This window comes from Ips typographus, linkage group LG3 (assembly GCF_016097725.1).
Source record: "Ips typographus isolate SLU linkage group LG3, UJ_Ityp_2.0, whole genome shotgun sequence".
NCBI classification, from domain to species: Eukaryota; Metazoa; Arthropoda; class Insecta; order Coleoptera; family Curculionidae; genus Ips; species Ips typographus.
The window spans coordinates 17,800,298-17,823,648 of NC_138424.1; the positions used below are offsets into that span (position 1 = coordinate 17,800,298).

General features: G+C 33.8%; 1 protein-coding gene across 1 annotated transcript; it reads right to left on the minus strand.

Moving 5' to 3' along the window:
* Positions 1–881: 881 nt before the first annotated feature.
* Positions 882–23,050, minus strand: LOC145726641 (uncharacterized). The gene is made up of 3 exons (XM_081975827.1): positions 22,793–23,050; positions 8,503–8,625; positions 882–1,706 (listed from the first exon to the last, which is right to left on the minus strand). Exons 1-3 carry the CDS (start codon positions 22,882–22,884, stop codon positions 1,571–1,573), a joined length of 351 nt encoding a protein of 116 aa, XP_081831953.1. The 5' UTR covers positions 22,885–23,050; the 3' UTR covers positions 882–1,570.
* Positions 23,051–23,351: the final 301 nt, after the last annotated feature.

Consider the following 23,351-nt stretch of genomic DNA (forward strand, 5'->3'; position numbering starts at 1 on the left):
TGACTATTTTAAGCACATTTTTGAAATCCTCATTAAATTTCCTATCCAATAACTTGAAAAAACAGTAAAAAATTTGGTACAGTCAGGGAGGAGAGCGGTATCAAAGTTTGAACTGGCAGAAACACCGTTTGAAAGATAGTCAGCGAGAAATTCGGCTGTAAAACCCACTTGTGGTGAGAAAATTACTATTTTAAGCACATTTTTGGAATCCTCATTAATTTTTCTATCCAATAACATAAAAAAGCACTAAAAAATTGAGTACTGTCAAGGAAGAAAGCAGTATCAAAGTTTGAACTGTTATGAACACAGTTTGAAAGGACAGTTAGGGACAAAATCGCCTGTCAAACCCACTTGGAGTGAGAAAATGACTATTTTAAGCACATTTTTGAAATCCTCATTAAATTTCCTATCCAATAACTTGAAAAAACACTACAAAATTTGGGACAGTCAAGGAGGAAAGCGGTATCAAAATTTGAACTGACAGAAGCACGATTTGAAAGATAGTCAGCGACAAAATCGCCTGTAAAACCCACTTGTGGTGAGAAAATTACTATTTTAAGCACATTTTTGAAATCCTCATTAATTTTTCTATCCAATAACCTAAAAAAAACATCAAAAAATTTGATACAGTCAGGGAGAAAAACGGTATCAAAGTTTGAACTGCTAGAAACACAGTTTCAAAGGACAGTTAGGGATAAAATCGCCTGTAAAACCCACTTGTAGTGAGAAAATGAGTATTTTAAGCACATTTTTGAAATCCTCATTAAATTTCCTATCCAACAACTTGAAAAACACTAAAAAATTCCTTATATCGTGGACTTGTTTATATATTTTTTTGTTCTGACGTAAAATATATTACATTTAGGATATAAAAACCAGCATTATAAACGTGGAGCAGTTTTTATTCATATAAAAAATAAATTAAAACAAATAAATTAGTAATGTAAAAAATAGTCTCAACATATTATACAAAAATGTACAGTAGTTTTCTAAGTACAACAATCTGTAACTGCACGTACACATCCACACACTTTAAACATGACGGTCAAAGGAATAAGGTTCAAAAGTGTTTTATTGCACGCCTTATTTATTTAATGACTTTAGTGATTATCACGAAAAAATTAAACATTTTCGTATATTCTTCTCCTTTTACGGTATAATTTCATTCATGATTTATCCGGTTGTTTTGACTAAAACTGATACTGAACAATCGCACCTAATTAAACATAATAAGTAACAGACTGACCCGGAATCAGTCTTCCTTTCTAAGTTCTCTTCCAGTCACACAAAAATAAATTACTTAAAAACTAAATTGGACTAGAAATTTTTTTACTTATTTAGGTATAATTAATAATACTGACAAATTGGTTAAGGCAGGAGTGCTCTCCATTTATTCCAAGAGCATCCCTGACTGAACTAAATGAATTACAAATTAACCGAAAATATTGAATAAACATTTGATTATTACTTAATTGGATTCAAAGAAGAAAAATCTGGAAATGTGTGGAAAATTAACTTCTTTAAGTATTCATGGCCACAAAGATAAGCTGTTTGGTCGTTTAAGGGTGGTTTATTTCGAGTAATCGTACAGCAACTCTGTCAAATCGTCTTCATCGTATTGATTTTGGCCTGGATCACCCTGATCTTCTTCGGAACGGTTGAACAGGGTTTCTAGCAATCGGGACTCAGAACGACGCTTGCGACCTCTGCAACAAAAAAAAAATGTTTATTTTTACTGTCCTAAGTTGACGCAAGCAATTTATCTAGCCAAGGGACGAACAAACAGATCCAGGCAAGTGGAAAAGTAACGTACAATCAAAATATAAGTACGCAAATCTCACACCAAAAGCGTAATAACTTGAAATGTCGAAACTGATGTTGTCGCATTAAAAATAGAAGTGTATGGTGCTTTATAATATGGCTCGCGATGAAGATAATCGTGTGTGTGCTGCTTAATTTGTGATAATAAGAGGTTATGCCCTGCTTTCATCAATTTCGCTCAAATCACCACTAATCTCGTTTTTATTTATTTGTTTATTCTTGAGTTTATCAAACTAAGAGTCTAATAATTGTAATATTTGATGCTTCAAGATGTCTTTGGTTTACTTATCTGTATATAATCTATAGAACAAGTGTAAACTATCTTTCTATTAATATAAAGCGTATCAGTGGATTTATCTTAATAATTTCTGTTACGTAATATCAATATTATTATAAGTAATGAATGGTCATGCAACAGACTGTCAAGACAGTACAAGAATGGTGGATATGAGGTCCATAGCGCACGAGAACAAATGTTTTTCAATGGGCCTATCCCACATATCATAAATTTTTGTTTTAATGACTGGAATCGAAAGAATAGGATCAAAAAACTAATTTTTCATATTCTTGAAGAAAAAAATTATGGTCGTAAATGTTCCTACATTAGTTTGAATTTGTCCATTAAATTTAAAAGATCTGTTTTGGCGCGCATGTGACGTACGTAATTCTGGGCGATTTTATTGGCTGTTGAACGCCATCTGTTTCACTTCTTGTCGCTGATTGGTTGATAGTGTAGTACGTCACCGGCGGCGGGCGTTTTAAACATGAGATTAATGTAGTTTTTATCATCATTTTTTTTTCTATTTAGACTTAATATTTTTGAAAACAAAAAAATACGGGTATAATATTTTCAATCCGTCTTTGTAGTTATGAAATAAAAAAAAATTGTGGGACAGGCCCATTGGACGAGGACGATATGAACAATGTCCCCTAGTTTTAAGGATTTTTTTACAAACTTATGGAAGTTTATCGGAAATAATTCAGTTTGATCGCATAGCAGCTAAGGAAAATGTCAGCTGTCAACAATAATGACACGTGATCATTTTTAAGTTAAGAAAATCACCCTAAACTTGATTCTGATAGTTGCAGCATATGTGACAGAAGTATCAAAACTCTCATAGACCTATAAAGTGCCTTGTGTTGTGTATCTTATCTGGCCGACAGTAAAACATTTATACAAGCGTGCTTTACAGTTCTATGAACCGGATTTTTGACAGTTGCATTGTCCGACAGCTGTCAAATCACCACTTCATTAGGACACAACGTCACAACTGTCAAAATTGTAATTATAGACCTATAAAGTACCTTGCGTTGTATAACGTATCTAACCATCCCCAAAACGATTATACATCTTTGACAGCTCTATGAACCGAATTTTTGACAGTTGCATTGTACGTGACAGTTGTCAAATTACGTCCTTAATAAAACGATACACCACAACTGTTAAAATCTGCATTATACACTTACAAAGTATATCTTATTAACATCTTAAACATCTATCAAATTACGTCTTAGACAAGACAATACGTTACAACTGCCAAAATAACATTTATAAAACATCTTTTTACAGCTCCATCTATCGGATTTTGACAGTTGCAGCATACCCGACAGCGCTGTCAAATCACAACTTCAATAGGACATAACGTCACAACTGTCAAAATCTTTATTATAGACCTCTAAAGTACCTTGTGTTGTATAATGTATCTAACCATCCACAGAACGTTTATACATTTTACAGCTCTATGAACCGGATTTTTGACAGTTGCACTGTATGTGACAGCTGTCAAAGACAATCTTGAGTAAGGCAATGCCTTAAACTGTCAAAATATTTATTATAAGCTTATACAGTACCTTGTGTTGTGGGTATCATAAATAATCAAACGCAAAACATTTATACACGCTGGTTTTCCAGATGTGATTTGACAGTTGCAGCGTATGTGACAACTATCAAATGACATCTTGAATATGAAAATACGTCACAGATCAAAAATCTTCAGTATAGATCTATAAACCAACTTTGCATTGTTAATCATATCTAACCAAGCGTAAAATGGTTATACAACATCTTTTTACAGCTCCATCTACCGGATTTTGACAGTTGCAGCGTATCCGACAGCTGTCAAATCACAAATTCAATAGGACCCAACGTCATAACTGTCAAAATCTTTATTTCTGGACCTATAAAGTACCTTGTGTTGTATAATGTATCTAACCATCCCCAGAACGTTTACACAACTTTTTACAGCCTTATGAACCGAACTTTTGACAGTTTCACTGGATGTGACAGCTGTCAAAGACAATCTTGAGTAAGGCAATGCCTTAAAATGTCAAAATATTTATTATAAGCTTATACAGTACCTTGTGTTGTGTATCATAAATAATCAAACGCAAAACGTTTATACACGCTCGTTTTCCAGATATGATTTGACAGTTTCAGCGTATGTGACAACTGTAAAATGACACTTTGAATATGAAAATACGTCACAGCTGTCAAAAATCTTCAGTATAGATCTATAAACAAACTTTGTATTGTTAATCATATCTAACCAAGCGTAAACCGGTTATACAACATCTGTTTACAGCTCAATCTACCGGATTTTGACAGTTGCAGCGTATCCGACAGCTGTCAAATCACATCTTCAATAGGACACAACGTCACAACTGTCAAAATCGTTATTATAGACCTCTAAAGTACCTTGGGTTGTATAACGTATCTAACCATCCCCAGAACGTTTATACATCTTTTTACAGCTCTATGAACCGGATTTTTGACAGTTTCACTGTATGTGACAGCTGTCAAAGACAATCTTGAGTAAGGCAATGCCTTAAACTGTCAAAATATTTATTATAAGCTTATACAGTACCTTGTGTTGTGGGTATCATAAATTATCAAACGCAAAACGTTTATACACGCTGGTTTTCCAGATGTGATTTGACAGTTGCAGCGTATGTGACAACTGTCAAATGACATCTTGAATATGAAAATACGTCACAGATCAAAAATCTTCAGTATAGATCTATAAACCAACTTTGCATTGTTAATCATATCTAACCAAGCGTAAAACGGTTATACAACATCTTTTTACAGCTCTATCTACCGGATTTTGACAGTTGCAGCGTATCCGACAGCTGTCAAATCACATCTTCAATAGGACACAACGTCACAACTGTCAAAATCTTTATTATAGACCTATAAAGTATCTTGTGTTGTATAACGTATCTAACCATCCCCAGAACGTTTATACAAAATTTTACAGCTCTATGAACCGGATTTTTGACAGTTGCAGCGTATGTGACAAATGTCAAATGACATCTTGAATATGAAAATACGTCACAGCTGTCAAAAATCTTCAGTACAGATCTATAAACAAACTTTGTATTGTTAATCATATCTAACCAAGGGTAAAGCGGTTATACAACATCTTTTTACAGCCTTATCTACCGGATTTTGACAGTTGCAGCGTATCCGACAGCTGTCAAGTCACATCTTCAATAGGACACAACGTCACAACTGTCAAAAGGACATCTTGAGTAGGACAATGCCTTAAACTGTCAAAATTATGATTATAAACTTATAAAGTACCTTGTGTAACATAGCTTATTATGAGCAGAAAGTATCGGAGATATTTGCAAAAAACACAATTTTTGTCAATTTCAACACCCTGTTTCTCTAAAACGCACTATTTTAGAGGATAAGTCAATAGAAACTTTTTTCATAATTTTGGACAAACTACCCCATATCCTAAAGTATTGAGCAAATACATATTATGAAACACTCTGTATATATAATTTTTTCTTTTTAATTTATTTTCTTCTCACATTTTCTGTTTCTTTTCGACTTATGACATTGCATTTCCTGGGTTGTCATAAAGCTTTATCAAAATTACTGTCAGAATGGTGTAAAGTTACTTTCTGTTTATTGTAATTGCATGTAATAGCTTAACAAAATGTCTAGTTAATTTTTAAATTGATAATTATTGATAATCAACCATTATTTGGAGTTTAAATATCGTAAATTTCAGGAATGATTTTTTCCTTAAAACCCTAATTTATTATCAATTCAATGTTTGTGTTTTCTAGTGAAGAAATCTTCACCACTCAAATTCAGATATTTATTATCTTAATTTTAAATTGTGTAATTACAATAATATTTATTAAATTTTTTTTGGTTGCACTTTTACATGTTTTCGCACGTCTGATTTAAATATGTTTTGACTCTTTAAATATTAACAAATCTCTTGCAATTGCAATCCTAATCACTAATAACGTACAATTTTTTTATCCTGAATTGAGATAAACTTGGTTATGGGCTGTTGTTTACGTACTGCAGGCGCCTAGACCTACTAACCTCCTCTAGTAATCTATGACACTAAAGGTTTTCTTATTTCTTTGACCTATAAACTAGAAGAAAAATAGTTGATTCCTACATGACTTACTGATCTCTGATTACTCACATACCTAATAAGATGGTAATTACCTACCTAACCTAACCTAGTAACGTAATCTATGGCACTAAGGTTTAGGAAATTCAGTGTTACAGGAAAATTTGCTTGAAAGATATCATTTTTCTGTCTGAATTTGAAAAGTCATAAATCTGAATCACTACACTTTTCATGCACCCCCGGTATAGTAGCCGCACAGACACACTCTGAAACTTCCAGGGATGAGTTTGGCAGTTCTTTACGAACATTTTTGAACTCCTTCAAATTTTTCGAAACTTTCACTGTTTTCGAGTTATTTACGAAAACTAGTGTAAGGCAACAAATTTTCAAATCAGTTGAAGTTGTGATTTGAACACTCTGTAACTCGGTTATTTTTGGTAGTTTAGGGAGTTTGAACCACTCAAATTAACCGTCTTGAGCTCCTCTTTCCAGTGTCATTAAGCAAAAAATTCTATCTTAAAAATTGCGTACAGGGTGACCAAAAACCCTCAATCAGCATAATTTTTATACACACCCTGTATACTCCAAGCAAAAACGGTCCTGCAAGTTTGCGGTATAAGTTTAAGGAGTTGATTAGGAACATTTTTGGTTCCATGTGATTGTTTTGTAACTTTTACCGTTTTCGAGTTATTGGGAAAACCAGTTAAATGCAACAAATTTTGAAATCAGTTGAAGTTGTGATTTGGACACCCTGTAACTCGGTTGTTTTTGGGAGTTCAGGCAGGTTGAATCACTCAAATTAACTGTCTTGAGCTCCTCTTTTCAGTGTCATTAAGCAAAAAATTCTATGTTAAAAATTGCGTACAGGGTGACCAAAAACAGTCAATCAGCATACTTTTCATACACACTCTGTATACTCCAAGCAAAAACGGTCCCGCAAATTTGCGATGTTGGGTTAAGGAGTTGATTAGAAACATTTTTGATTCCATGTAATTTTTTTGTCACTTTCACCGTTTTCGAGTTATTAGGAAAAACTAGTTTAATAAAACAAATTTTGAAATGAGTTGAATTTGTGATTTGAACACCCTGTAATTCGTTTGTTTTTGGGAGTTCATGGAGGTTGAACCACTCAAATTAACCGTATTGAACTCCTCTTTCCAGTGTCATTAAGCAAAAAATTCTATCTTAAAAATTGCGTACAGGGTGACCAAAAACAGTCAATCAGCATAATTTTCATACACACTCTGTATACTCCAAGCAAAAACGGTCCCGCAAATTTGCGATGTTGGGTTAAGGAGTTGATTAGAAACATTTTTGATTCCATGTAATTTTTTTGTCACTTTCACCGTTTTCGAGTTATTAGGAAAAACTAGTTTAATAAAACAAATTTTGAAATGAGTTGAATTTGTGATTTGAACACCCTGTAATTCGTTTGTTTTTGGGAGTTCATGGAGGTTGAACCACTCAAATTAACCGTATTGAACTCCTCTTTCCAGTGTCATTAAGCAAAAAATTCTATCTTAAAAATTGCGTACAGGGTGACCAAAAACAGTCAATCAGCGTAATTTTCATACACACTCTGTATACTCCAAACAAAAAAGTTCCTGCAAATTTGCGGTGTTGGGTTAAGGAATTAATTAGAAACATTTTTGATTCCATATAATTTTTTTGTCACTTTTACCGTTTTCGAGTTATTAGGAAAAATTAGTTTAATGCAACAAATTTTGAAATCAGTTGAAGTTATGATTTGAACACTCTGTAAGTCGGTTATTTTTGGGAGTTCAGGGAGTTTAAACCACTCAAATTAACCGTCTTGAGCTCCTCTTTACAGTGTTTTTGAGTAAAACATTGTATCTGAAAAATTGCGTTCAGGGTGACCAAAAACAGTCAATCATCATACTTTTTATGCACACCCTGTATACTGCAAGCAAAAACGGTTCTGCAAATTTACGGTGTTGGGTTAAGCAGTGGATTAGAAACATTTTTGGTCTCTCGCAATTTTTTTGTAACTTTCACTGTTTTTGAGTTATTTATGAAAAACTGTTTGGTGCAACAAATTTACAAATCATGGAATGACAGTCAGTGACAAAATCGCCTGTAAAACTAACTTTGAGTAATCGAATCATGTTTTAAGCACATTTTTAGAATCCTTATTAAATTTCCTATCCAATCACCAAAAAAAAACAAAATTTGGTACAGTCAGGGAGAAAAGTGTCAAGGTTTGAACTACCAGAAACACAGTATTTGTAATTTACTGGTAATTTACCCATCAACTAGAGAAAAAACAGTTGAAACTTACATGATTTGCAGATCTCTGATTACTCCACCTGTCACTGGCAATGTGATGGCTAGTCCCTTCACTTTCTGCAGACCTATCCTGGCGTCATAGTCCGCTATGTGGGTGTCTGACATTCGCTTCACCCTGCAAATAAATATTTCTTTGGATCAAATAGAAGATTAAATTTCCTTCTCGTTAAAAATTCACAGTTTTCTCTGCATCTTAATTGAAAAATTTTAGTTTAGGTCTCCCAAAGCAAATTGAATTTCGTACAACTTTGAGAACTTGATGGCATGCGAAGGACTTGATTAGTGTGTAGAACTCTACCATTTTGCCTTAAGTAACTTTTTAATCTGTCGTGCGAATAAGAAAGTTTATTAAGTAAGTTTGAAGTTTACCACTTAAACTAAAAAAGTTTTCAGGTAGTTTTCTGTGTTTGCGTGGATTTCGACAACCTACACCGTTCAATTATTAACCAGAAGATGGGAGGGTTTCTATTTTAGTAATTTAGTTATAATTTGTATAAAAAAGTGCATATTTTAGTAGTAGACTCTGAAATGTAACTTAATTACAACTCCTAAATGATCTAAAATAAAAGGTTTACTAAAAGCAAGCCAAAACTGTCACTCACATTAATAACTGAATTACTGGAAAGTTCTACTGTATCAAAAGAGTGATTTCTACTCTTAAGAGTAAGAATACCTTTAATGAAGTTTTCACTACTGTTGCCAAGTATAGCTTAAAATCCCATTTTAATTCACTTGATTAAGTTATGAAAAATGGAGAACTAGACATTTTGTGAAGCTATTACACGCAATTATATCAATAAACAGAACGTATTTATTTACACCATTCTGACTGAAATTTTGATAAAGTGAGAACGAAGGAAATGCAATGTCATAAGTTGAAAAGACAGTTTAGAAAGTGAGAGAAGAAAATAAATAAAAAAAATTAGGTATATATACAGGGTGTTTCATAATATGTATATGCTCAAAACTTCAGGATATGGGGTAGTTCGTCCAAAATTCTGAAAAAAGTTTCCATTGACTTATCCTCTAAAATAGTGCGTTTTAGAGAAACAGGGTGTTGAAATTGACAAAAATATTGTTTTGCTGCAAATAATATCTCCGAAACTTTTTTTCAACATTTTCTACTTAAAATAAGCTACGTTTTGAGACGTCCATTTGAACCGCCAACGTCTTTTGGAAACACCCAATTGACAGTTGCCACGTGACTGTCTAAGTAAATGGGTGTTGACTGACAGGTAACAACTGCTATAAACATCAAAACAGTCGAAAATTGGCCAGTGTGGGCTTTTCTTACAGTATTCGAGAGATTACAAGATTGTTGACTCCATGACTGTTATTTTGACAGTTGTCACAAACGTCAAACTGTCAAAACGTGTTTTTATAGGGACCTGACAAGCGGTTTGACAGCTGTCACGTGACGAGCTAAAGACAGACAAACTTTGCCCAGTTTAGGCATAAAGCTCTAAAAATCACAGTAATAGAACCGTTTTCTTGAAATTCGAGACAAGCTTCTCGGTTATCATTTTGACAGTTGTCACGTGACTGTCTAATTAAATAGTGTACCAGTATCACGTGATTTCAGTCATAGATGTTAAAGTTTGCCCAACCAAAACGTGAAGCTGCAAAAATCAAAGTTGAGTACCCTTTTGTATACTGTTTGAAACAAGACGTGCTTCTTGATCCATAATTTGACAGTTATTAGGTCACTGTCTAGGTAAATAGTGTTCTAATATCACGTGACAACTGCCAAAAACGTCAAAACTAACAAACTTTGCCTAATTTGGACATGAAGTTCTAAAAATTACAGTACAGAACAGATTTCTTAAAGTATTCGAGACAAGTCGTGGTTTTTAGTTTCTCGGCCATTATTTTGACAGTTGTCACGTGACTGTCTAATTAAATAGTGTACCAGTATCACGTAACTGCTGTCACAGATGTTAAAGTTTGCTCAACCAAAACGTGAAGCTGCAAAAATCAAAGTTCAGTACACTTTTGTATACTGTTTGCAACAAGACGTGTTTTATAGCTTCTTGATCCATAATTTGACAGTTATTAGGACACTGTCTAGGTAAATAGTGTTGTAATATCACGTGACAACTGCCAGAAACGTCAAAACTAACAAACTTTGCCTAATTTGGAAATGAAGTTCTAAAAGTCACAGTACAGAACAGTTTTCTTGAAGTATTCGAGACAAGTCGTGGTTTTTAAGTTTCTCGGCCATTATTTTGAGAGTTGTCACGTGACTGTCCAATTAAATCGTGTACCAGTATCACGTTACTGCTGTCACAGATGTTAAAGTTTGCTCAACCAAAACGTGTGAAGCTGCAAAAATAAAAGTTCAGTACACTTTTGTAAACTGTTTGCGACAGGACATGTTTTATAGGTTTTTGATCCATAATTTGACAGTTATTAGGACACTGTCTAGGTAAATAGTGTTCCAATATCACGTGACAACTGCCAGAAACGTCAAAACTAACAAACTTTGCCCAATTTGGGCATGAAGTTCTAAAAATTACAGTACAGAACAGATTTCTTAAAGTATTCGAGACTAGTCGTGGTTTCTAGTTTCTCGGCCATTATTTTAACAGTTGTCACGTGACTGTCTAATTAAATAGTGTACCAGTATCACGTAACTGCTGTCACAGATTTTAAAGTTTGCTCAACCAAAACGTGAAGCTGCAAAAATCAATGTTAACTACACTTTTGTATACTGTTTGAAAGAAAATGTGTTTTGTAACTTTTTGATCCATAATTTGACACTTATTAGGTCACTGTCTAGGTAAATAGTGTTCTAATATCACGTGACAACTGCCAAAAACGTCAAAACTAACAAACTTTGCCTAATTTGGAACTAAAGTTCTAAAAATCACAGTACAGAACTGTTTTCTTAAAGTATTCGAGACAAGTCGCGGTTTTTAGTTTCTCGGCCATTATTTTGACAGTTGTCACATGACTGTCTAATTAAATAGTGTACCAGTATCACGTGATTGCGGTCACAGACATCAAAATTGGCGCATCCTCAAAAACACAATCTGAAACAGTTCTAATTTGACAGTTGACACGTAGATACTAAGGAAATGGTGTATTATTATCACGTGACAACTGCCGTAAACGTTAAATAATTATTATAGATTTTTTAAGAAAATTTCTTAAAAATTAAGTAAAGTTAGAAAAGTTAGAAAAACCCAAAAATGTTTTATTTTTGTATGTCACAATTTAAAATGTATATTCTTACTCAATACATATTGATATCTTAGTTAAGATAAGAACAAACGAAGGTAAAAGTTTAAAAATATAGTAAACATGTTTACATGTTTACAGCGTGTCCCAAATTAGTTCTACATGTATTGGGATCTCGGTAACGGTAAGAGCTACAGAGTCAGTTAAATAGAAAAAGTTTTAGAGAATTTTATGTCAAACTTATTCCCGGTTTCCAAATAAAATTATCTTTCTCCGTTTCCTGGAAAATTAGAAAAATCTCAGAGGCTGCATTTTAAACAATTTCTTACAGCTCTTTAACAAAGCCAAACAGTTTGTAATGTTTTTTTTAGGTGATTGGATAGGAAATTTAATAAGGATTCTAAAAATGTGCTTAAAAACATGATTCGGTCACTCAAAGTGGGTTTTACAGGCGAATTTGTCACTGAGTGTCCTTTCAAAATGTGTTTCTGGCAATTCAAACTTTGACACCGCTTTTATCCCTGACTGTACCAAATTTTGTACGGTTTTTTCAGGTTGTTGGATAGGAAATTTAATGAGGATTCCAAAAACGTGCTTAAAACAGTCATTTTCTCTCTCCAAGTCAGTTTTACAAGCGTTTTTGTCCCTGACTGTCCTTTCAAACTGTGTTTCGGACAGTTAAAATTTTAACACTGCTTTTCTACCTGACTGTACCGAATTTTGCAGTATTTTTTCAGATTATTGGATAGAAAATTTAATGAGAATTCCAAAAATGTACTTAAAACAGTGATTTTCTGCCTACCAGTGGGTTTTACAGGCAATTTTCTCCCTGACTGTCCTTTCAAATTGTGTTTCTGGCAGTTCAAATTTTGACACCGCTTTTCTACCTGACTGTACCAAATTTTGTAGTGTTTTTTCAGATTATTGGATAGAAAATTTAATGGGAATTCCAAAAATGTGCTTAAAACCGTGATTTTCTGCCTACAAGTGGGTTTTACAGGCGATTTTGTCCCTGACTGTCCTTTCATGATTTGTAAATTTGTTGCACCAACCAGTTTTCATAAAAATAACTCGAAAGCAGTAAAAGTTACAAAAAAATTGCAAGAGGCCAAAAATATTTCCCATCACCTCCTTAACTCAGTACCGTAAATTTGCAGGACCGTTTTTGCTTGCAGTATACAGGGTGTGTATAAAAAGTATCATGATTGACTGTTTTCGGTCACCCTGCACGAAATTTTGCAGATACATTTTTTGCTTAATACCGCTGAAAAGAGGAGCTTAAGACGGTTAGTTTGAGTGGTTCAAACTCCCTAAACTCCCAAAAATAACCGAGTTGCAGGGTGTTCAAATTTCAAATCACAACTGCTTTGAAAATGTGTTGCATTACACTAGTTTTTCGTAATAACTCGAAAACGGTGAAAGTTTCGAAAAATTTGAAAGAAATCAAAAATGTTCGTAAAGAACTGCTAAACTCATCCCTGGAAGTTTTACAGTGGTGTAGATTAGGTAAAATGTTGGAAAAAATTCTATTATACCAAAATCATTATTATGTTTTTCTCTAAAGAATCTACGAAAAATTCCTTAAAAACTATTTAAAAAAAAATATGAATGTAAATTTGAAATGTTTATTCAGAAAAACTCTTTTATAAACATATTCTACAGGAATGAAAGGACAGATGGTATTTTGGCATTTCTTCATATTCTTCAACTACTAAAAGATCGTAAATGTGAATTAGCAAATTGAAAAGCCTCGACAATCGACGCTAATCAAATTAAGGAAGACAAAGTGTCCCACATCCACATCAAGATAGTGTCAAAACTTTTCCCGGTCATCTCCCGTAATAAATCACAAGAGTCAACAGTTTTATGGATTCGTAAACTGGAAACGAAGCCGTATTTCCTCTCTGACGAGATGGCAATCAAATTTATTGGGTTTTAATAGCGCTGGATATTTACGCAATCGCCCTGTAGTAGTGTATAGCGTTGACATTGAATGAAGCCTTGATCCGAGGTTGAAAAACCTGCGAAATCATTGATCAAGTGTGTGAATAACAATCATTCAAATTGTTGCTCTGTTATCAGTACGAATTGACACCTTGGGTGTCCCAGCGTATCTCAAATTTGTTTGTACAGTCTGGCCAACGTTCGAGGGGGGCAAATTATGTAAATTTGCTTAAAAAAATCGTTGACTTTTGTACTAAACACAGGGACGTATTTTACGGTTTTTTGTTTTTAACCGAGTTTTCGTATCTTTCAACCTTTTTATTTACTATGCTTCTTCAGTTTGATAAACAATTTTCTAATTTAACAGTGTTATTAAAATTTGTATTTCTAACTTATCCATGACACCGCTCTTCTCCCTGACTGTACCAAATTTTTTAGTGTTTTTTAAGGTTATTGGATAGGAAATTTATTGACGATTTCAAAAATGTGCTTAGAACAGTAATTTTCTCTCTCCAAGTGGGTTTTACAGGCGATTTTGTCCCTGACTGTCATTTCGTACTGTGTTTATGGCAGTTCAAATTTTGACACTGCTTTTTACTTGACTGTACCAAATTTTGTAGTGTTTTTTCAGGTTGTTGGATAGGAAATTTAATGGGAATTCCAAAAATGTGCTTAAAACAGTGATTTTCTGCCTACAAGTGGGTTTTACAGGCGATTTTCTCCCTGACTGTCCTTTCAAACTGTGTTTCCTGGCAGTTCAAATTTTGACACCGCTTTTATCCCTGACTGTACTAAATTTTGTAGTGTTTTTTCAGGTTGTTGGATAGGAAATTTAATGAGGATTCCAAAAATGTGCTTAAAACAGTCATTTTCTCTTTCCAAGTCAGTTTTACAAGCGTTTTTGTCCCTGTCTGTCATTTCCAACTGTGTTTCTGGCAGTTAAAATTTTGACACTGCTTTTCTACCTGACCGTACCAAATTTTGTAGTGTTTTTTCAGGTTGTTGGATAGGAAATTTAATAAGGATTCCAAAAATGTGCTTAAAATAGTAATTTTCTCTCTCCAAGTGGGTTTTACAGTGGATTTTGTCCCCTGACTGTGATTTCTTACTGTGTTTAAGGCAGTTCAAATGTTGACACCGCTATTCTCCGTGACTGTACCACATTTTTTAGTGTTTTAAAAGGTTATTGGATAGGAAATTTAATGAGGATTCCAAAAATGTGCTTAAAACAGGGATTTTCTGCCTACAAGTGGGTTTTACAGGCGATTTTGTCCCTGACTGTACTTTCAAACTGTGTTTCTGGAAGTTCAAATTTTGACACTGCCTTTCTACTTGACTGTATTAAATTTTGTAGTGTTTTTTCAGGTTGTTGGATAGGCAATTTAATGGAAATTCCAAAAATGTGCTTAAAACAGTCATTTTCTCTTTCCAAGTCAGTTTTACAAGCGTTTTTGTCCCTGACTGTCATTTCAAACTGTGTTTCTGGCAGTTACAATTTTGACACCGCTTTTCTACCTGACTGTACCAAATTTTGTAGTGTTTTTTCAGATTATTGGATAGGAAATTTAATGGGAATTCCAAAAATGTGCTTAAAACAGTGATTTTCTGCCTACAAGTGGGTTTTACAGGCGATTTTCTCCGTGACTGTCCTTTCAAACCTGTTTCTGGCAGTTCAAATTTTGACACCGCTTTTATCCCTGACTGTACCAAATTTTTTATTGTTTTTTCAGGTTGTTGGATAGGAAATTTAATGAGGATTCCAAAAATGTGCTTAAAACAGTCATTTTCCTTCTCCAAGTCAGTTTTACAAGCGTTTTTGTCCCTGACTGTCATTTCAAACTGTGTTTCTGGCAGTTACAATTTTGACACTGCTTTTCTACCTGACTGTACCAAATTTTGTAGTGTTTTTTCAGATTATTGGATGGGAAATTTCATGGGAATTCCAAAAATGTGCTTAAAACAGTTATTTTCTGCTTACCAGTTGGTTTTACAGGCGATTTTCTCCCTGACTGTTCTTTCAAACTGTGTTTCTGGCAGTTCAAATTTTGACACCGCTTTTTTCCCTGACTGTACCAAATTTTGAAGTGTTTTTTCAGGTGGTTGGATAGGAAATTTAATGACGATTCCAAAAATGTGCTTAAAACAGTCATTTTCTCTTTCCAAGTCCGTTTTACAAGCGTTTTTGTCCCTGACTGTCCTTTCAAACTGTGCTTCTGACAGTTCAAATGTTGACACCGAGATAAAGTTCACCTCCACTTCGAGAAATCGAACACTTTCCACCTGAGTATGTAATTACGTTTAACTAGTTTCACTAGTTACTTGCATTTGTTCAAAACATTAGCCAATTATTTCGTATTCCTTACTACACTAGTGCAAAAAACTGTATATTAGAAGTAATTGAAGCATTAACACAACCCGAAGATTTATTAGTGTATTTAAGAAAATTAATCATTGCATAGTAAATTCGTTTACACAGCTTTGCGAGTGCTCGTAGTTTTAAGATTAATGTTGCCTTAATTTTGGTTACAGCTACATTAAATAATTAATCCAGATCTCTAGCTAAATAAGGTTAATTCCAAGACTTTAAGGGTGGGCGAAGCCTATGACAATCCAGATTGGTTAGGAACAATAAATTTCCCTTCTATTTTTATGACGTAATAAAGTTTCAATCTCTTGCATGTGTGTTAGGGATGCTTTAGAGATTAAAACTTTTACTGCCTGAGAAAAGCCCGAGTTTGCTAATTTATTTTCTCAAACACGTGTCACTGGTATATTTCATATTTTTAGTTCGTATAATAAGGTGGTTTGGTACGTTCGCAAAGCCACCCCAACAATTATTATTAGACCAAAGTGGCAAAAGTTGTGAAGACATTTTACAATGCTTTTAAAGTATCCCGTTTCGTTTCCAACGACGTGGTTTTCAATTTATCTCCGTCACTCATTAAAAGGAATTTTCATCAGGATGGTAATTGACTAGGAGATTGGTTGTCCATACTTTTTTGAAGCAGATTTTCTACTTTTTTTATTTCTACTGAACAAATGCAAATTATGTCATAATCTGAATATGATTGATCAAAATAATTAAATTTGTGTACTCTATTCGTTTAAGCAATATTGATAGTTGTTTGTTAGTTTCGGTATAGCTTTTCGCAACAGGTGATGGAAATGCTGCTCTCACTTTCAAGAATAGTTTGTTAGCGAGGAAGTGAAATTTTTTGAAAAGTTAGATTTATGTTTGGAAATATGATTGGTTCGCACTGTCTAATATAAAGAAGTAGTTAAGAAATTTAAATTTGAAAAAAAATGCTATTGGATAGGAAATTTAATGAGGATTCCAAAAATGAGCTTAAAACAGTAATTTTCTCTCTCCAAATGGGATTGACAGGCGATTTTCTCCTTGACTGTCCTTACAAACTGTGTTTCTGGTAGTTCAAATTTTGACCCCGCTTTTCTCCGTGACTGTACCAAATTTCGTAGTGTTTTTTCATATTATTTGATAGGAAATCTAATGGGGATTCCAAAAATGAGCTTAAAACAGTCATTTTCTCTCTCCAAGTGAGTTTTACAGTCGATTTTGTCTTTGACTGTCCTTACAAACTGTGTTTCTGGCTGTTCAAATTTTGACACCGATATTCTCCGTGACTGTACCAAATTTCGTAGTGTTTTTTCATATTATTTGATAGGAAATCTAATGGGGATTCCAAAAATGAGCTTAAAACAGTAATTTTCTCTCTCCAAGTGGGTTTTACAGGCGATTTTGTCTTTGACTGTCCTTACAAACTGTGTTTCTGGCTGTTCAAGTTTTGACACCAATATTCTCCGTGACTGTACCAAATTTCGTAGTGTTTTTTCATATTATTTGATAGGAAATCTAATGGGGATTCCAAAAATGAGCTTAAAACAGTAATTTTCTCTCTCCAAGTGGGTTTTACCAGCGATTTTGTCTTTGACTGTCCTTACAAACTGTGTTTCTGGCAGTTCAAATTTTGACACCAATTTTCTCCGTGACTGCACCAAATTTCGTAGTGTTTTTTCATATTATTTGATAGGAAATCTAATGAGAATTCCAAAAATGTGCTTAAAACAGTGAATTTGTACCTACAAGTGTGTTTTACAGGCGATTTTCTACCTGACTGTCTTTCCAAACTATGTTTCTAGCAGTTCAAGTTTTGACACCGTTTATCTAAATGACTGTACCAAGCTTCGTAGTGTTTTTTCATATTATTGGATAGGAAATTTAATGAGGATTCCAAAAATGAGCTTAAAACAGTCATTTTCTCTCTCCAAATGGGATTGACAGGCGATTTTCTCTCTGACTGTCCTTACAAACTGTGTTTCTGGTAGTTCAAATTTTGACCCCGCTTTTCTCCGTGACTGTACCAAATTTCGTAGTGTTTTTTCATATTATTTGATAGGAAATCTAATGGGGATTCCAAAAATGAGCTTAAAACAGTCATTTTCTCTTTCCAAGAGGGTTTTACAGGCGATTTTGTCTTTGACTGTCCTTACAAACTGTGTTTCTGGCAGTTCAAATTTTGAAACCGCTTTTCTCCATGACTGTACCAAATTTCGTAGTGTTTTTTCATATTATTGGATAGGAAATTTAAGGAGGATTCCAAAAATGAGCTTAAAACAGTAATTTTCTCTCTTCAAGTGGGTTTTACAGGCGATTTTGTCTTTGACTGTCCTTACAAACTGTGTTTCTGTGGCAGTTCAAATTTTGACACCGCTTTTCTCCGTGACTGTACCAAATTTTGTAGTGTTTTTCCAGGTTATTGGATAGGAAATTTTAATGAGAATTCCAAAGATGAGCTTAAAACAGTCGTTTTCTTTCTCCAAGTGGGTTTTACAGGCGATTTTCTCCTTGACTGTCCTTTCAAACTGTGCTTCTGGCAGTTCAAATTTTGACACCGCTTTTCTCCGTGACTGTACCAAATTTTGTAGTGTTTTTTCAGGTTGTTGGATAGGAAATTTAATGAGAATTCCAAAAATGTGCTTAAAACAGTGATTTTCTCTTTCCAAGAGGGTTTTACAGGCGATTTTGTCTTTGACTGTCCTTACAAACTGTGTTTCTGGCAGTTCAAATTTTGTCACCGCTTTTCTCCGTTACTGTACCAAATTTCGTAGTGTTTTTTCATATTATTGGATAGGAAATTTAATGAGAATTTCAAAAATGTGCTTAAAACAGTGAGTTTGTGCCTACAAGTGGGTTTCACAGGCGATTTTCTCCCTGACTGTCCTTACAAACTGTGTTTCTGGCAGTTCAAATTTTGACACCGCTTTTCTCCATGACTGTACCAAATTTAGTAGTGTTTTTTCATATTATTGGATAGGAAATTTAATGAGGATTCCAAAAATGAGCTTAAAACAGTAATTTTCTCTCTTCAAGTGGGTTTTACAGGCGATTTTGTCTTTGACTGTCCTTACAAACTGTGTTTCTGTGGCAGTTCAAATTTTGACACCGCTTTTCTCCGTGACTGTACCAAATTTTGTAGTGTTTTTCCAGGTTATTGGATAGGAAATTTTAATAAGAATTCCAAAAATGAGCTTAAAACAGTCGTTTTCTTTCTCCAAGTGGGTTTTACAGGCGATTTTCTCCTTGACTGTCCTTTCAAACTGTGCTTCTGGCAGTTCAAATTTTGACACCGCTTTTCTCTGTGACTGTACCAAATTTTGTAGTGTTTTTTTAGGTTGTTGGATAGGAAATTTAATGAGAGTTCCAAAAATGTGCTTAAAACAGTGATTTTCTGCCTACAAGTGGGTTTTACAGGCGATTTTCTCCCTGACTTACAAACTGTGTTTCTGTGGCAGTTCAAATTTTGACACCGCTTTTTTCCGTGACTGTACCAAATTTTGTAGTGTTTTTTAGGTTATTGGATACGAAATTTAATGAAGATTCCAGGAAATTCTTAGAAAAGTTAGATTTGTTTGAAAATATGATTGGTTTGCACTTTTCTAACTTCTTCTAAGGCCACTTCTGCTAGTAGAGAGCAAAACAAATTTTGAATTGCTCTCTACATAGCAAAAGTGGACTTGAAATTGGAGTATTTTAAAAAATACTGCTAAACTGCGTAAGGTATGTAATACAAAATATTTTCAAGAATCTAAAGTGCATAATGACATAATGTACACAAGATATACAGTTTTCACCAACATTTTTCTTTTTTTTTTTAAATTAAAGAATTAGACAATTTTTTTAATCTTGCATGGATACTATTTAGTTAATTTATACTCTCTAAGTTCCTAATTTAGCGATTTTACAAATGTCATTTTAAACTGAGTCTTTCTGAGACTATTCCAAAAATACTTAAAAATAATTTTAAAATGTTGGTAGAAAGTTACTCTTTCAATCTACCGAAAATTAATTCAGCATTTCAATTGACATTTGCAAACTTGGTATATTACTGAAATTCGTCTTTTTAAACGAAAAACTAGTTTTTAAGGTCAAACTGTATGTCAACCCTGTATATCAACAATTAAACAATTCTTATAAGGCTTAGAACACGTGTAAAGGACACCGGCACTTTTTAGAAGGTTTTCAGGAACATTTAGAGGTCTATGGAACTTTCAAAATGGTTCTTGAATCTTCTGGCAATTTAAAACAGATGGTTTAAGGCACTTGTAGAGGATTATGTAGAGATAATCTCCGCTACGCTGATGACACCACACGTATCGCCAAAGATGAGCAGGAAATGTGGAGTCTTATTGAGCGAGTAGAGAGAGTGAGCTTGGAGTTCGGTCTACAACTGAACCGTTAGAAAACGAAACTTATGTTAATAGATCACACGCACAGCATGGAAGAAATGCCTAATATTGAAGATGTCGAGAACGTGGAGGAAATAACATATCAAGGTGCCCACATCAGCAGAAATGGCGGATTAAGTCAAGAAATCAGAAGAAGGATAGCTCTTGCCAAAACTCAACAAAATTTGGAAAGATCGGCATATAACAACCACAACAAAATACAAATTAGTAAACACCCTCGTTTTTCCAATTGCGCTATACGCAGCAGAATCCTGGACCTTAAAATCCACAGACATCGCCAAGATGCGTTTGAGATGTGGGTCTGGAGAAGACTACTGAGGATTTCCTGGACAGACCGCAGAACTAACGTATCAATACTCGATAAACTTAACATCCAAGTCAGATAGTCAACTAAAATCAAACAACTGATTCTCAACAAGTTATGGGAAGGTTTAATGCACTTGTAGAGGATTTTGGAATTTTTTGAAGGTTCTCAGTAAAATTTAGGGATCTATGAAACTTTCAAAATAGTTCTAGAGGCCTCTGGCAAATTTTAAACAGTTATGGGAAGGTTGAAGGCACTTGTAGAGGATTCTGGCACTTTTTAGAAGGTTCTCAGTAACGCTTAGAGATATATGGAACTTTCAAAATGATTCTAGAAGCCTCTGGCAAATTTAAAACAGTTATGGGAAGGTTTAAGACACTTGTAGGGCATTCTGGCACTTTTTATAAGATTCTCAGTAACATTTAGAGGTCTATGGAACTTTCAAAATAGTTCTAGAAGCCTCTGGCAATTTTAAACAGTTATGGGAAGGTTTAAAGTACTAGTAAAGAATTTTGGCACTTTTTAGAAGGTTCTCAGTAACATTTAGAAGTCTAGGGAACTTTCAAAATGGTTCTAGAAGCCTCTGGCAATGAAAAACAGTTATTGGTTTTACTTGTAGAGGATTATGGAACTTTTTAGAAGATTCTCATTTTTTAAGAAAAATTCAAAATTGTCCTGGAAGCCTTTAACCGTCAAACTGACAATAACTGGTACTATCATGTAATAAAACACATTTTCTTATTTGATCTTTGTCTAATGAAATGAGATAAGAGATGTGACACAACAGTCAGAAGTCACTGAATATCATCATTCATCATTTAATTATTAAATTTAATGTTCAAAAATTTCTTTCCCTCTTTGCATTCAAAATAATCGGGACAACTTTCAGTCAAACTGAAAATTTTGCAAAACTTTTAATTAAACTGCTGGCCAATTGAAACGAATCGCCCAAATTTGTTAGCTAAACATATAATATAATTTTGAAAACAAAACAAGAAAAAAATGAAAAATCTGATGATATGAAAAATCATTCTTTATAAGATATTCTAGTTTGTCAGTTTAAAAAATATCTCCCAGCCTATGTATACAGGGTTATTAATAAAAAGGTAAAGTTTTCTACTTTTCGAAGAAAATCCAGATTTTATGAACAAATTAGGTTTTTTAGAACTTTTTCCAGCAAACTATCCTAAAATTGACATTACTTCAGTATTTTTCTATGAATAACTTGTGTATGACTGTGTTATCACATAATAATTTCAAATCTACTTTGGTAGGGTGTTAAATAATTGGAAAAAATAGCCATAAGCATCAAAAATCATAGTTTTGTGTGATTTTTGGCCAAAACTGTTTCTTTGAAACTCATTTGGTAAAAACTAAGTTTTCCTAGATTCTCGCAGAAAATTTCATAAATATGTATCCATTTTATACAAAGCACCCTGTATGCGCTAGCTTATAAGATTTATTTAGGAAACTGACAAACTAGAATAGCTTCTCTATGACACCCCAAAGCAGAAAAGTTTAATTTGGTTTAGTTTTCAAAATGATTTAATCCCAAAATTTATTAGAAAAATCCTCCAATTGGCTAGCAATTTACTTAAAATCATTTCTCGACCAATAAACTAATTAACAAGTTTGTTAATAAATCATAACAGATTGTTAGCTTAACAATGAATACAGCTGGCGGTGCCGGTTGGTTTACTTTATTAAAAACTTCCCAGTCCTGAATAATTTATACATTTTCTCTAACCACTCAATTTACACGCACTTTTTAATAATGTTAATGTAAAATTTCAAATGTGCACCAGCCTTGGGCTTAAATGAAAAGAAAAGCAGGAAATTAACACACATTATGAAATATTTCCACATGAAAATTGGGGATAATTATTGAGGTATAGCTAAAAATACCTGATAGAGTTTGTTCGCACAAAGTTTACTTTTGTGCCACATTGAATCATTAATTTGTTGTCTTTTAAAGGTAATTTGAGAAACGATATTCAACAAAAAAATTATAAGGGTGCGTTGTTGTTTGTTCTGTCAATTTTTCATTAAATTTAATTTTTTATATAAAAATTGTATAAATAAAACTTACCTCGAATTTAAGTTTGGTCTGGCGACCACATAATTTTGCACACTCAAAATGATCAGCAAAAACAAAACTGTATTGGACACGGCTTGATTCATTTTGGAATCAAAAAGTTCACTTTAAAACTGGCACTGGCAAACTAAATGAATGATGGGCGTCGCGACGCTCTTTTCGTAATGTGTAAACGGGGTTTTTTCTGCAGTTTTTTTTGGTAAAAAAATCTCGTTTGTTTCTCGTTCGTTTCGCGTTTTCGAATGAGTTTCGTTTCGCGCCAACGCCGATATTTAAGCGAACAAAAGTTCGCGTCTCTCGATATCTGGTAGGCCGGATTGATGACGCAATATTGCGTCGGGGCGTCATGATAACGGCACACGACGCACAGGTGGCCTACTGATATACCCGATGTCGCTCAAAGTGACTTTTCATTTTTGATTTTTCCTCAAATTGTGATTAACTTGTGATAATTTGTGAGGGTGGAAAAAAAGTAGTGATGGGTAGTAGTTTACCAGTCCAGTTACTTTGTCAATTTACTTGACCGATAAATTACCTGTAAATTACGAGTATT